The 15,031-nt window shown below is 59.4% G+C and overlaps 1 protein-coding gene across 2 annotated transcripts in view; it reads right to left on the bottom strand.

Moving 5' to 3' along the window:
• Positions 1-15,031, bottom strand: part of CACNA2D2 (calcium voltage-gated channel auxiliary subunit alpha2delta 2) — a 222,941-nt gene that overhangs the window by 9,606 nt on the left and 198,304 nt on the right. The window contains exons 7-23 of one of the 2 annotated variants that reach the window (XM_058845292.1): positions 12,917-13,048; positions 12,662-12,719; positions 10,532-10,582; positions 10,283-10,382; positions 9,540-9,698; positions 8,957-9,064; positions 8,190-8,268; positions 7,978-8,027; positions 7,030-7,119; positions 6,574-6,642; positions 6,075-6,149; positions 5,525-5,599; positions 5,280-5,351; positions 4,917-4,988; positions 4,680-4,741; positions 3,147-3,223; positions 1,921-1,941 (exon numbers count right to left, since the gene is read on the bottom strand). In XM_058845292.1, coding sequence (XP_058701275.1) covers positions 1,921-1,941; positions 3,147-3,223; positions 4,680-4,741; positions 4,917-4,988; positions 5,280-5,351; positions 5,525-5,599; positions 6,075-6,149; positions 6,574-6,642; positions 7,030-7,119; positions 7,978-8,027; positions 8,190-8,268; positions 8,957-9,064; positions 9,540-9,698; positions 10,283-10,382; positions 10,532-10,582; positions 12,662-12,719; positions 12,917-13,048 — 1,350 coding nt within the window. The remainder of the gene's footprint in view (positions 1-1,920; positions 1,942-3,146; positions 3,224-4,679; positions 4,742-4,916; positions 4,989-5,279; positions 5,352-5,524; positions 5,600-6,074; positions 6,150-6,573; positions 6,643-7,029; positions 7,120-7,977; positions 8,028-8,189; positions 8,269-8,956; positions 9,065-9,539; positions 9,699-10,282; positions 10,383-10,531; positions 10,583-12,661; positions 12,720-12,916; positions 13,049-15,031) is intronic. The other variant, XM_058845293.1, reaches the window with a different exon arrangement.

The raw sequence follows: 15,031 nt of genomic DNA, 5'->3' as shown, positions 1-15,031 counted from the left end.
GCGGGGGGACGTCTCTCTCTCGGGGGAGGGGTGGTGGGCGAGGGCAGGGAACCACATGCTGCGCTCCTGGCCGGAGGAGGATCACCAGAACACTCGGTTGTCGGGAGAAAAAAAATAAATAAAGGGAGTTTTCAGGCATCAACATGGCCAAAGGGGAACCTTGCCGAGGACAGTCCAACCAGAGGCTCCCGCGCTGCTGCAGGGCCGTGCAATGCGCTGACGGGCTCCGCTGCCGGGCACCGGTGCCCCCTCCCTCTCCGGGGCGGTGGGGACGGGGATCCGCGCTCGCCCGCCAGCGCACTCTGCTTTAACAGGGGGGCGCAGCCCAGTAGCTTTGGGGTGTCTCTGGGAATGCCCCCGGCAGAAGGGACAGAGGATGCAGGGCTCAGCTCGCAGGGGCGAGCTGGGTTAGGGGGTGCGTGGAGGGGTGCTATGGGACACCCTTGGGACAACATCTCCCCCCACGACGGGCACCGCCACCCCCTTGCCCTCCCGCCAGCTCCTGGTGCATTGCACGGCACAGCCAGAGGTTGGACTGTTGCTCTCTGAGGGCTGGAGGCAGGGGCTGGGTACAAGCCGATGAGAGGAAGAAGAGGAGGAGGAGGAGAGGAGTACAAAACACTCGTACTTGGTCCATCAGCATTGCCATCACAGGGGCGCTGGGAGGAGGCAACTCAAGGCTGATAGAACAGGGCTGAGGGTGACACTTCCACCTCCCCACTGTCCTGCCCGCCTGGCCCTTGCCCCCATGGCCCCTCTGGGCTGCAGTCCCCCCCAGGCGTGTTCCTGCCTGTGCCAGGGAGGGGGTGCTGCCGGGCAGGCTGCTGGTGGGTGCCGTGTGCGGGGCCCGTGTGGGATGGAGAGCGGTGGCAGGTCCCATGGTGACCGTGTGTGCCGGGTGGCCCCTGGCCCACTGCGGGGCTGTGCGGGAGCTGTGGGTCAGGAGGCCCCTCTGGCATTGAGGGAATGTGGGCCAAATCCTGTGTCACATGGCTGATGTCCTGCTCCACTGCAGGGGGAGACCGGCTCCGGCACCTCGGCCTGCCTCGGTGGGACTTTGGGCTCAAACTCGGCTGCTCCCAGGGGCACAGGCGGCAGCAGGACACTGTACCTTCAGCGGTACAGTACTCTGTACCATGCCATGCTGGTCCCCAGGGCAAGGGGGACGGCCACCGAGCAGCTGTGGGGGCAGGCAGTGTGGCACCCCTGGGCTCAGCCATCCCGCGTGCCCCTGGGGCCAGGCTTGCCGTCACCTGTACAGCTGGGAGGCACTGCCCAGGTGGTCCCATCCCATCTCTGCAGAGGGTTCCTGCTTGTTGGCTTTCCCCAGAAAGCCCGTCCCAGAGGCTGATGGCAGTGGTGGATTGGGCCCCCCACCTGCCCTCCATCCCTGCCACCTTTGGGCGCCCACCCCACAGGTCCCCGCTCCCTGCACAGCCCTATCCCTTTCAGGTTGAGTTGTCTTGGGGAGGAGGAAGCAGAGGAGCCAGGAGAAGGGGAGAAGGAGTTGGAGGAGACGAGCGGGAGAAGAGGAGCGAGAAGGGGCAGCATTGGGGAGGAAGAGCAGGGCATCCAACTAGCTACAAAAAACTCGTGGATCGAAAACGGCAGTTTCATACGAGATCGGCTCTTGAACGATATCGAACCAGGTTTGGGAGTGATGCGCAGGGAGGGAGTGGGGGTTTTCGTGACAAAGCTCTCATGAACAGAACAAGACATGTTGCTTTCAAATAAAGGGGGAACTGGAGGAGAGGAGGAGGAAGAGGAGAAGGAGAAGGGAGGAAGGGCGAGTTGGTGGCGGTTTGCAGGTTTGGCGTGGCAAACGGGCAGGGAGATGGGCAAGCAGGGGGCTGGGGGGACTGGACACGGGGCAGGGGACGGGGTGGTGAAGGTGAGTGGTCTGAGACTGAAAATACTTGCCCTTCATTTTGATGTTTGGTACTGTGTGAATCCACCATAGAGAGAAAGCAAGAAAAACAACAAACAAAAAACAACAAACAAAAAAAAAAGGGGTTGGGTGGAAAGGGGGAAGGGGGGCACAAACAATATTTTATTCAATCGACGTTTGAATAAAAATATTGTGTATTATAATCATACCAAAAGGAAACCTCTTGCAAAAAACGACATGAAGAAAAGAAAACAAAAGAAAAACCCAGTAACAAAAAGAAAAGAAAAGGCCACGGTGAAATAAGAACAAAAAAATGCAAAGATATAACTAGAGAAATATATAGATATATATTCAATACTCCAAAGGAAAATGAGAATCAGTAGCAAACAGTTGCAACAGTCTTGATATCAAAATGTCCTCACTGAGTCAGGGTGCATGCACGGCACGGTGGGCAGAGCCGGGGAGGACGGGGAGATCCCCCCTCCCGGGGATGGGGACAGCCTGGCCTCGTCCCCACAGGGACACAGGGCTCCTGCCCATGGATGGAGGGGCTGGCAGGGGCTGGATCTGGAGCAGGGCTGGGGTCAGGCCACCGGGGTGGCTGAGGGCGAGAAACAGGGGGAACCGGAGGGGAGAGGGGAAGGGTCCAGTTCTCCCATGGGGGAGAGGGTCCCTGGGAGCAGCGTGGACCTGAGGTGGGGAAGAGGCTTGGGGGTCAGGGGAAAGAGAAAGAGAGAGAAAGGGGGCCAGGCTAACACACACGTACACAGATTATTTCCAAACAAAAATCGAAACCAACCGAAACCGAACTCATAAAAAGAATAAATGGCTTAAACCGAAATGAAAGTATCATAATAAACCAAAGGAAATTAAAGAGATCCATGCAAACTTCCCCAGGCTCACAAATTAACTGGCTGCTACAGCGCCATCCCTCGTCCCCAGGAGGCAAACAGGCAGCACCTCCCTGCCTGTGCTGGCAGCGCCTGCCTGCAGCCCCGGGCTGGGGTTTTGGGGTGCAGAGCATAAGGATCAAACCCCGGCCCCCCGGGCACCCCAGGCAGGCAGCTCGCTTTCCCTGTGTGCTCACCTCTACTCACGCCTCTCTTAGCTTTAGTTTTTCTCTTTGTTTTGCCTCTCACAGTGATCCCTATGACTTTTCTCAAGCCTTTGCTTTGTGTTTCTCCCCTCGACAGCCATGGGCTGGCGTGGGGTGAGGGGGAGTGCGAGAGGGCGGCAGGGAAAGCCAGGGGCTACTTACACTTCACTTGCAGGATCTGGTCGCTGAGGTTGGCCTGGATGTAGTAGGTACTGTAGGGAGGCAGAACCAGCCCCAGGCTGTGGAGAGGGAGAGCAGACACCTGGTGTAAGGCTTTACACTCACCCAGGATCCTTGGCCAGCTCCCAGTCTCTGCCTGGCACCTGCTGGCAGCAGCTTGACCCAGGCAATGGCAGGCAGCAGCCGCACTGCCCTCCTGCACAGCCTGCTGCTTCCTTCTCTCCAGGAACTGCAGCCAGCGCTGTCCTGAGGCATCCAGAGTCATCCCCAGAGCACCCAGGGTCATCCTGGGGTATCCAGGGGCATGCCCAGAGCACCCAGCGCTGTCCTGGGGGCACCCATGGCCACAGAAGTTGGCACATCTGCCTAGCCAGGGCTGAAATGGGCAAGATGTTCCAGCCCAGGAACCAAGTGAGATGCATTTGGAAGAGGAACATGACATCCCTGTGAGGGAGGAAGGCAGGAAGAGCCCTTGTACAGCCCATGTATAGCCCATGAAAGAAGGGACAAAGCCTTCCCAGACTGCAGAAACCAGTGACAACCATTATACAAGCCCCAGGGGCCAGGTAAGTCAGGAAGGAGAGTGATCACCAGCCAGGAATCTGGCATGCAGGGTGTGGGACAGGGATGGGAAAGGAGATAGCAGGAGGTGGTGCTGGGGCTGCTTAATCCACAGGACATGCTGCCAGAGGGAACTGGACTCCTTGCTGCCAGCTGCAGTGACCACTGGCCTTTGGTGACATTGTTTGTGCCAGGTGTTGCCAGGAATAAGTGAGTAAGGACCACCTTCCTGACTCTCATCCCATGTTACACCTGCACCAGAGCCACTGGGATCTGGGCTTCCTCCCTAAACCACCCTGTCTGTGCTGGCAGCACCAGCATGGGACTGCACTGGGGACACCTGGCAGTGCTGGGTCTCTTGCCAGCCCCTCCTGAGCTGGGTGGTGAGGAGGAGGAGGAGGGCACACTGGGCAACAGGGGCCCACATGGCTCCTGCCAGGATGAAGGCAGTGTGAGTTGAGAAATGACGATGTCAGGGTCATTCTTACACATCTGCTGGTCCAAACTGGTGCAAACTGGGTGATAAATGCAGAACTTTGCTCTCCTCTGGCTCTAAAGACACTGCCTGTGCTGCAGGGTGGACACATGTCGCTGTCACCCACCCTAGAGCAGGCAGGGACCTGCATGAACTCCTGGCTGGGCAGACAGAGGGTGGCAGGGGTGTCACTTGTCTGGCCCCTTGCACACCAGCCCTGTAGCCTGTCTGGAGTCCTGGGGACTGTGTCCAAGCTCTACAGTGCCTAACACTGCCAGGCAGCCCTTTCAGGAGTGCCCCCCAGCACATCACTGCCTGTGTGCAATCATGTGATAGTGCATTTGCAACCTCCCAGCCCGTGGGACACATCCCTGGTGGCCTCAGGGGCTTTGGGAGCTGCAGGCACAAGCCCCCAGCCCTGTGCTGCTGTGGGTCCAGCCAGTGCAGGGCAGTCTGGGTGCACTGGCAGTGACACTCACCTGTAGTTGGTGCTTTTGATGGGAGCCCACGTGTAGGTCCGGAACACCTCGTCGATGTATTGCTGTGGGTCAGAGGGAGCCAGTCAGGCCTGGGTGCTGCCAGGACTGTGCTGGCACGGTGCCACAGGCCCTGGCTCCCAGCCCAGTGCCAGACACAGCCCCTCATCCCCACTGCTGCTTCTGGATGCTCAGCACAGTGACAGTTTCAGCTGTGACCCCCTTCCCCTGCAGTGTTACCTCATCCAGAGACTTGATGAGGGTCTTGATGAACCTCTGCCCGTCATTCCCATCGATCATGCTTCTCCGGATCTGCGGGACACAGAGGAGGCAGCTGAGGGCCACAGAGCTCGGTCACACACCTATGGGCACCCATCCCACTGGGGTGGCACTGGGGACCCATGGGGTGCAGGCTCAGCAGCCTGGGGAGGTTCATCATGCTGGCACCCAGGGGACAGTCACCCAGCTCCTGTCCCCACTGCAGCTCCAGGGCAGCTGCACCCGGACCCTGAGGATGAGACTCTCCACAGGGCAGATTGGAGGGGCTGAGTGCCCTTTGCAACTGGAGATGAGGGGGCCAGCCTGTGCACCTGGTCTGCTCACCTCCTCCTTGTTTTCATCCTCCAGCTCAGCATCCAGGAAGTCCAGCGTCACCGGCTCACGGAAATTGATGATCTGCAGGAATAAAGGGAGAGCCAGGGCAGGGCTCAGGGCTCCGGCAGCTGCTGCTGAGTCCACACTAACTCATCACAAACCCCACAGTTAAGTCCTAAAGGCCCTGGGAAGCCATGTGTCCCTCAGGGCCTGGCTAATCCCCATGGCTGGTGCCCCTTTGGGCCCCTCCTCACCTGGGGCTGCAGGTTGGGGTGCAGCAGGACGTAGCCGTTCAGGTCGATGGCGAAGACGTAGCCGTTGGCCCCCAGCTGCAGGAGAACAAGAGAAGGGCTGAGGCTGACCAGGTGGTTCTGTGGCATGACACACTGTGCTGGTGTGATCACCTTCACCTCTGCAGGCAGAGCTCACCCCACATCACCCCTAGGGCTCAGCCCATTCTATCCATCTACTTCTGTTCTCAGGACAATGCGATCTCCCATTCCTGGGGTGAGAGTCTGGCTCTGGATTTGTCCCACTGCTCCTTTCCCAGGCCTGTAAGGTTTATTTCCTGCTGACCCTACAAGGGTTTTGGCTCTGCTCTGGGTCCTGGAGCATCATGCAGCTTTGCTCCCTGCTCTCCTGCCTGTCCCAGTCCCTGCCTGCACTTATAGCTCCTGCTAGGTGCCAGTGCTGCTGGAGGTGCTCTGGAGTGTTGGGGCACAGCTTGGGGCTCCCACCAGAGGGGTTCGACACCAGCACCAGGCAGTGCAGGGCAGGGACAGAGGGAATGGGGCCCCCACGCACGTTGTAACGCGGCGTCAGCCTCTTGATGTCATTGAGAGCCACATCGATCCCCATCACGCCCAGGATGAGCTGGTTCTGGAAGGAAATGCAGGGAGGGAGGTGGATGGGAGCAGGGCTGTCACCTGCCACCATCAGCCTGGGGACAGGGAAACAGCAGGATGGACCTCTTCTCCCTTTAGGGACATGTGGATCAGATTTGGATACTGCAGGGGCACAGGGTGAGATGTACCAGCCCCCCAGGAGCCCCCCACGGGACCCTGCACCCCCAGGGACTTGCAGCTGTTAGCTGTCCCCATTGAACTGTGAGAGCAAGCCAAGGAAATTTTGGGTCCCGGGGATGGCAGTCACCCCTGGTGTCACTGCAGAGAGGTGGTGCAGAGCAGGCAGCCCCCCAGGGGTACCAGTGTGCCCCCTGCAGCCAGGGCACCTTCCCCACCCCACAGTGGCCCCACACCAGGGCTCCCAGTGCAGCCAGGGCAGGGGCAGCAGGGTCTCCTACCTTCCTGTCACTGCTGTCCTCCGTCAGGTTGAATACTGGCAGCGTTCCTGTCACCACCAGGCCCAGCCCCTGCACAAGCACAGAATGATGTGCCATGTCCCCTCACTGGCCCCAGCACCCAGGGCTGGGGGTGGCCAGCAGAGGGGGGTTACTCCCCTAACAAGGGAGATGGGCCATGTCCTGTGCAGGACCCTGGGGCCAGTGTCCCCATCACCTGCACCCTGGAGTTCTGTGGGACCCTGGGGCCAGTGTCCCCATCCACCTACACCCTGGAGTTCTGTGGGACTCCGGGGTCAGTGTCCCCAGGTGCACTCTAGGCCTGTGCAAGACCCCGGAGCTGGAGTCCCCACCCACATACTCCTTGGGGCTGCAGGGAGTCCCCACCTGCACCTGGGGCTGTGTGGGACCCTGGGGTTGGGGGTCCCTCCCTGCACCCCAGAGCTGGGGGGTCCTTACCAGGGCATCCTGGTAGACATTGGTCCACTGAACCTGCTTGGCTCGGTTCCCAGCCAGAACCATGGGTCTGCCCAGCACATCCAGGTACTCCTGAAGGGATACACGACACAGGAAAGGACGATGTGGGAGCCAGATGTCTCCTTGCTCCGGCCTGGTGACACCCTTGTCCCTAAGCACACCCCAGGATTATTAAGGGGCTGAGGCCCCCAGCTGCAGGCTGAGCTGGGGAGGGGGCTTGGCAGGCACCAAACCTGGGGGGACTGGCTCCAGCTGGGACCCCGACAGGCCCACTAAGATGCAAACAGGGTGCTGCTCACCATTGGCCATGCACAGACAGGGCAGGGGCTCCCCAGGCAGCACCAGCCAGAGCCCCCCAGCCATTCCTGGGGCTGGGGCTGCTCCATCATTCCTGGACCATGTCACTACTGTCTCCCTGGCTGCCATCTTCTCCTGGGACAGGTTTCCCTTTTCCTGTCTCATCTTGCCAAGGAAGATCTCTGGGCAGGGAGGCAGTCACAGCCAGCCCTGCCCTGAGGGGAGCTCTGGGACCCTTTTATCACCTGCCCTCATGGCATCTTGTGCACATCCCATAAAGAAAAGGGGCAGAAAAGAGGCAGTGAGAGGAGGTGTGGGGCAGAGACCGCCTCTGCGGGGCTTGGCTCTGCCCATGCTCACTCCCTGCCTGCTCTCAGCTCTGCTCTGTGCTGATTAACGCCTGATGTTTCATAATTAGTCACTCAAAAGGCAGCAGGTCCGTGGGGAGCTGCAGAAGATGAATTACTTATTTCAATAGCGCAGGGCCTGGCTGAGGGCTCAGCTCGGCTCTCCAGCTTGCTGCCACACTCACTGCCAGCCTGTGGGCTCTCCCCAGTGGGGCTGGGGCTGTCTGAACTCGGCCCTGGGCAGGGCAGCCCACGAGGGCTCTGCCTGCCTGGCTCCCGGCTGTACCTGCGTGTTGATGCGGATGGCGCCGATGGAGGGGATTTCGAAGTAGTAACCTTGGAAAAGAAAGAGAAAGGCAGCTGGAGATCCAGCTGTCCAGCAGTCTGGCTGTCCTGCTGCCCATCCCTCCAGGGCTGCAGCCAGTGCTTTGCTGGAGCTGAGGGGTGAGCCCAGCACCCTGCAGCCCCCCATGCCCGCTGGGTGCCAGCCCCACTCACCTTTGTTGGCGCAGGCCATCCACTGCAGCGGGGTCACGTCGTAGTTGTGCTGCCCCACCGAGAAGGTGAAGACCCGCACCTGTGGCAGAGCGTGCACTGAGGGCCATCCACTGGGCACCCTTGTTTTCCACACCCAGTGCTCCCAGCTGATGACAGCCTCCCCGGGGACAGTGTGGCATTGCCTGCCATGGCCCACAGAGTGAGTGCAAGTGGGCAGATGATTCCTGCAAGTGCTGGCTGTGCTGGCAGCAAGGGAGTCCCTGTCCCCTTGCCTGGCCCCATCCAGTCCTGCCTCCAGCATCACTGTGTTGGCTCAAGCTACCTACCTCAGTGGTCCTTGGTCTGGGACATCGCTGCTCCCAGAGGGGTCTGTGCTCTCTGAGGGTGATACATGGACCAGAACCCTCCCACCCCATGGGTCTCCAGGTACTGGGCAGCTGCTGGGACCTTTCTGCTGGTTCATGTGCCTGCTAGCAGCCCTGTGCCCATGCTTGGGATGTGCTCCCCTCAGGGCCAGCATTCAGGGAATGCACCAGCCCCATTCCCTCCCCAGCATCCCACAGTGTGCCTGGTGCCACACCTCCTTCACAGGAGGTGGGAGCCAGCTACAAACCCATTAGCAGAGCAGTATCTCCATGCAGGAGCAGGCTCTTGGGGAAGGAGGATGCCAAGGAGGCAAATGGAGCAGAAACCAGCAGTGGAGCTGGAGCAGCCATTTTCCTTCGTGGTGAGCAGCCCCAGCCCAGCAGAGACCCACAGCCTCTCACCGTCTTATTGGGCCAGTTGTACTTCTCAAAGACATCTTGCACTCGGTCCTCACCGCCGTCCGTGAACATCATGATCATCTTGTTGCAGTTGGCACGTGTGATGTTGGACTGTGGGGCAGACACAGCACCTGAGGCCACACCTGGAGCCAGCAGCGCTGGGCACGTGGCTGGATGCAGCCAGGAGGGTTGGCCCCACCCCATCTCTTTTCCCAGCCCACTTCTCTGGGGCAAGGGTGACCAGGGTGAATGGGCAGGAGGGACACTGCCAGCAGGGGAATGAAGTTGTGGCTAATGCCACTCAGCACCTAATAGCGCCATTCATCTTTATTTTGCCTCTGACACGCTGTCTGGTTGGGTCTGGCCCCTCTACCCAGTCCTGCTAACTTTTAATAACCCAGAGGGGAGCAGCATCAGCAAACCTTGGCTACAGCATGCCTGGAGGTGGGATGTCTCCCCCTGCTTGAGAAGGAGCACATGGAGCCCTCAGCACAGGGCAACAAGCCACATGCTCGGAGCTGTCCCATCGTCCCCAGCACCCACAGGTGCACCCTGTCCCCAGCCCACGGCCCAGCCCCCAGCTCACATTCTGCAGCTGGTCGAAGGCGTACTCAAAGCCAGCCTTGTAGTCTGTTGTGCCCTTGGCCACCATCCCCTGCACGTCCTCCTTGAACACCTTCTTGTTCCGGATGTTGGCCTGCACCAGGTGCTTGAAGCACGACACCGGCTTTGCCTTTTCATTGAACTGGGAGGTGAAATGGAGGGAGGGGATCACTGAAAGGGGACAGGGCAGACACCAGCAGGCACAAACCACTCATCACACTCATCTCTCATGGGCAGCAGGTGACCCAAATGTGTCCCACATCCCAGGGAGGGCTGATGCTGAGGCTGAAGCTTGGCTTGGGACAAATCCAGCAGTGACTGCGTGGTGTAGGTGCTGCCACTGGGTGCTGGCAGTGAAGGGTTCCCCTGCACCCTCACTTCTGCAGGACCCCAGCTTGTGCAAGCAGCCGTGCTATGCCGTCATCAGGAGCAGGTGCTGCCTCCCAATTACGGCTTCATTTACTGGCAATGGGGCCCATTCATTAGGGGAGCAGCGATTCAGCTAACAGAGCCAGGCCAGACACCTTAATTAGTGCTGGCTTGCTGGTGGCCAGACAGGGGAGGGCCGGCAGGGGCGGGGCCCCCAGCACCACACAGATGCCGTGGCATGGCCACCGTGCTGTGGGAGGTCACGGGCTGGTGACACAGGCATGGAAAGGGCTCCTGTGCTGGGGAGCTGGGAGGTGCCTGGGGACACAGCCCTTTTGCTTTCCCCATGGCACTCACCGAGGCCACATTGACATAGTCATCATCTGAGAGGGTGTCCAGCATCTCATAGACCGAGGTCTTCATCAGCTTGAGGGTGAGGCCGCTCACACTGCCACTCCTGCGGGAGACAGGGGTGCTGGGGGCTTGGCAGCAAGGGAGCACAGGGCTCTGCTGTTCCACTGCAGCCACTGATGGGACAGCGGCACCTTGGCGAGCTGTGTCACCATCGTGGCCTAAGGCCAGCCATGGCCCCCACTGTGTACTCACACATCCACAATGATGACCATGTCCTTTGGGGAGGAGGCACCTTGGATGTACCTGTGGGGCACAGAGTGGGGTCAGCAGGGTTGACTCGTTTCGGGGGGGACCCTGACTGCTGGGTGCAGTCCAAGAGTGAAGCCCTGCCAGGGCACAGGGACTGGGGAATTGTGCTGGGAGCCCTGGGCACCCAGGGCTGTGCTGACCCCATGGCAAGGAGCAGGGATGAGGTGGCTGTGGGCAGGTGGAGGTGAGGACGTGGCTCCCGTGGCACAGCACAGCAGACGGCCAGCGACTGCCGCTCCGCACCGTGTCAGCCTAATGAGCTCTAAATGCTAAACTCTTCCATCATCACAGGCCCTTTCCTGCGTGCTGATTATGCTGACACACACATCCATATTAAGATGCTATTTACCCCCCTGGTAGCTTCAAAGGCCAGGCTGATTAGGTTATTTTTAGCTACGAGGAGGAAAAATAATAACACTACGTAAATCTTCCCCACTGAAAACAATTAGGGAACCCTTCCTCACCCCTTGAAGCAGCCAGTCCTATTCCCAGCCCTGCTGTGTCATCCTGTGTGGGAGGGGGTGGCACAGTGCTTAGCACCCATCCCATCGCAGACATAGGCAGGCACAGCCCCACCTCACCATCCCATTGACTGAGGCCTTATCCTGTCCTGGCTGAAGGCCAAGGGAACCTCATTATTGGCTCGATGAGGATCAGGCCTTGTGTGAATTAATTAGTGTGTTATTAGTATCAATTACTCACCACTACTGGGGAAGGGGCATGCTCTGATTGTCAATCCCAGGGCCTGATGTTCCCTAATTACAAGTGATTACCCGGGTGGGATGCAGGATGCTGTCACACTGGGCCCTCCTGACAAGGGTGCAGCATCCCCCAGCACCTTCCTCTCGTGCTGGAGTGCAGGACAGGCAGCTGTCCATCCCTGCCGGCACAAGAGCGGCTCCTGGAGCCTGCCCTGCTCCTGGGGCTGGGCTGCTGGTGCAGCACAGAGCCCAGCCAAGATGCTGCCCATAATGGGCTGTGGCAGCACATCCATCTCTGGCTGCCCGGCTCAGATGAATACCCTGGGCTCAGCAGGAGACGGCTGTGGCTAATGGGGCCATTCATCAGGGGAGGGGAAGGCAGGCGAGTGGTGCCATGGCTGTGGCCAGGATGGTGGCCCTGCAGCAGCTCAGGCTGTGTCCTGCACGGGGCCCCAGCCTGAGAGCGGGAGAAGGCCCCAAAGGGGGTTCCCCCAGGTGTGCTGTCCCCCAGCATGAAGGGTGCTGCTCTCCTCCATGGCTGGGTGGAAAACCAGCTTGCCAGCCTGGCTAGTGGGCAGAGAGCAGGGCTAGCTGGGCTCAGTAGCCCCCATACACATCAGCAGCCCCTATCCCAAAATAGCCTTTCAGTCCCTGCTCTGCAATAACCTGCACACACACCCCGGCAGGGAACAGTTAATAATTAATGTGGAGCAATCAAAGACAATTAACCATAGTAGCAGGGCCATTAATTTTCTGACAAGGAGACGGGACAGCTCCTGATGTGGGCAGGGGGATGATCCTTTGGGATACAGGGCTCCCTGAACAGGTGCCAGAGGCCTGTGCCCACTCTCCTCTCCATGACTGCAGTTTTAGGCAGCAAATGTGGGCAGGATGGGGCTGTCACTCCCCCAGCTCCAGCTGATAACCACCACTGCCACAGCAGCACCTCCAGCTGGGCTAAGGGGAGCTCATTCAATTCCACCTCACTTGGTTTGGGCTAAAAGGCTGCTCAGCTATCACTGAGCCACAGCCTGGTGCTGCCTGCCTGTTCCTCTCCCCATCCTCCCAGCTCATGGTTTCCAAGCTAGTTGTTATCTCATTTGGATGGAAATGCTGGCCAGGACAGAGTGCCAGCAGCCATGGCTATGGTGAGGGGGCATAGGGTTCTCTCCACACTTTCATCTGCACCCGAGGATTTATCTCTCCATCCTGCTCTGCTTTCCCAGAAAGAGGGAAGAAGAGCCAAGTTCTGTAGCTCAGATGCCCCTGCCCGTGTTACGGTGTCCCTTTGGCAGTGCCACAATGAAATGAAAAGGGGAGGGAGCTGATTGTTCCCAGCCAGGACTCTCCTCCCCACCCAGCACCCCCTTACCAGGGCCGCCGGCGCACGTCATAGAGGTCGATCTTATTGGGGGCTCTCCATGGGGTGGCTGTGGGGAGAAGGCAGGTAGTGAGCAAGGCTGTCCTGGGCTGGGGGACACGGGGGGCAGGGCAGAGAGATGCCCAGGGCTGAGGAAGCAGCAGGCTCAGGTGGGGAGCTCACAGCAGTGGGTTCTGGCACAGTACAGTTACATGTGTCACACCTGTCCTTGGTCACAGCCCCTCTGTGCCACAACCTGCCACGCACCGGGGTAGTAGCGGGTGACGCCGGTGGCGCTGCCGAAGACCTGCCAGAGCAGGGAGGGATCCTCCTTCCGGTTCTCGATGAACACATCCTCCAGTGCCTGTGTCCAGTTCAGCTCGTTGAGGATGACGGTGGCTGCAGGACACAGACACAGGGGTGGGTGGGTGGAGGGAGCAGTGGAGCTGGGGCTGAGGGGTGATGGGGACTGCGGTGTCCCCAAAATGATGGCAGGGAGGGAGAGGGGTGTCCCCTCTGCCCCTTCCCAAGAAGAAGCCCATGGGGGCTTTCCAGCTTCTCCTACATCCCCTTGACCCCCTCACTTCCACAGAGATCCAGCACCGCCCTGCTGTCCCTTGTCCCTAGAGAAATGAGCCACTCCTCAGAGCTCCCCAGAGTGCTCACTGTCCCCATCTGCTCTGGGGCAGACACAGCCATCACTGGGGACACCTGGCCTCCCATCTCATCTCCTTCCCAGCAAAACTCCCCGTGCAAGCCTTACTCCCTGGGGACAGCCACCAGCTGGGAAACCCAAGGCTTGTGTCCCCACAGGCCACATGGAGCCTCTCAGGCCCACTCTGCATTCCCACTGGCCCTGCACCTGACACAAAAGCAATTAAGATGCCGGCAAACAGCAGTTTTAAATTATTCGGCTATTAAAGCAAAAGATAAGCTGCCGGCAGCCCAGCATGTGATTAATCAAGGAGGGGCTGGCAGAGCGAGGGGGACCCAGCGTCGTGTGGCAGGTATGGAGCTGGCCAGCTGGTAGAGGGCTGGGATGGCACCTCCCTGTGCTCACAGGAGGATCCCACAATGCCCACTGGTGCTGGGCTGCTCCAGGACTGCAGCATGGAGGAGTCAGTGGTGGCTGCCAGTGCAGGAACAAAGAGCCAGCAGCACCTTGAGACCAGGCACTGATTCCTCCTGGGGGACCCTCAGTCATTTTTAGGGTGCAAGAAGTCTCAGGAGCACCCCACTTCTTTGGCATTGGGAAAAACAACCTAACGTGGTGCTGCAGGGGGGCCAGTGTGCATTTGAGGAGTATATTTAGCTCTCCTAAGCCTTCCTCCCACACTTGTCCCTTCTGGAAACACCGTCATCACCTGTTCAAGTCTTCACTGTGGTCCCAAGGCACTGGCAGGATGTGGGTAGGTTTCACCCAGGATGAATCCTGGATCCCTCTATCCCAGCACGACTGCTGAAGAATTGTCCTTCCCTCCAGCAGCCATGCCTTCAAACCATAATTTACTTTATCCATATCTCCCCAGCCATTCCTCAGCGCTGTGCCCACACACAGTGCTGTTATCTGCACTTAGGATGATTTCTTGCTTGGCTCTGACACAGGATGTGGTTTTCCCCAGGAGAAGTGGCTATGAGCTGGCTGCCAGGCTGCTGCCTGCCTGGAGCAGCTCTGGGCAGTGCTGCCAGCCTCAGCTGGGCACCGGGCTGGGCCCTGACACATCCATGATCTCCCTGGCAGCACCTACACACCCAAACCCTCCGGGCCCATCAGCCACACCAGCTGCTTGTACTGAATGCAACTCACGTTGTCCTTGTGCCCAAACACAGCCCTTAAATTATCTCTGAGTGTGAATGCAGCCCCCATGTCATCCCTGTGAACAAATACAGATCCTACACTATCACCATGTGCAGAGTGATGGAGCTGTGTCCATGGTTGGGATGGCTCCTGCTCCTCTCAGTCGAGGCCAGAGCTGCCAGCCCCACTGGTGACATCCCTGTCCCCGTCTGGTCCCTGTCCCCATCACAGTAAGCCCAGCCCCGCCCTGCCCGCGAGCGATTGCATATTTAATTAAAAATGTCACAGTAAATAAAACACATATAGGATGTAATTTGTGTGTGTAGCGAGGGGTGACGGCGGCGGGCGTCGCCGCAGGGTTTAATTAGCGTGCCAGGCAGCGATAGAGCCTCTCCGCCGGTCCCAGCGGGACGCGCTCCCACCCCAGCGCTGCGGGGACTCGCCACGCTCACTGCTGTCCCCAGCAGCGCAGGGTGGCCCGGTGCCCTCACCCCAAAGCACTCTCTGTGGAGCAGCAGCTGTAGACCCTTCCCTGCAGCCCGGATTTCTGGAGCACCCTGGCGTGGCCGGACACGGCCCGATCC

Source organism: Poecile atricapillus, chromosome 9 (assembly GCF_030490865.1).
Source record: "Poecile atricapillus isolate bPoeAtr1 chromosome 9, bPoeAtr1.hap1, whole genome shotgun sequence".
NCBI lineage: Eukaryota > Metazoa > Chordata > Aves > Passeriformes > Paridae > Poecile > Poecile atricapillus.
This window is presented reverse-complemented; position numbering and strand designations above follow the sequence as displayed.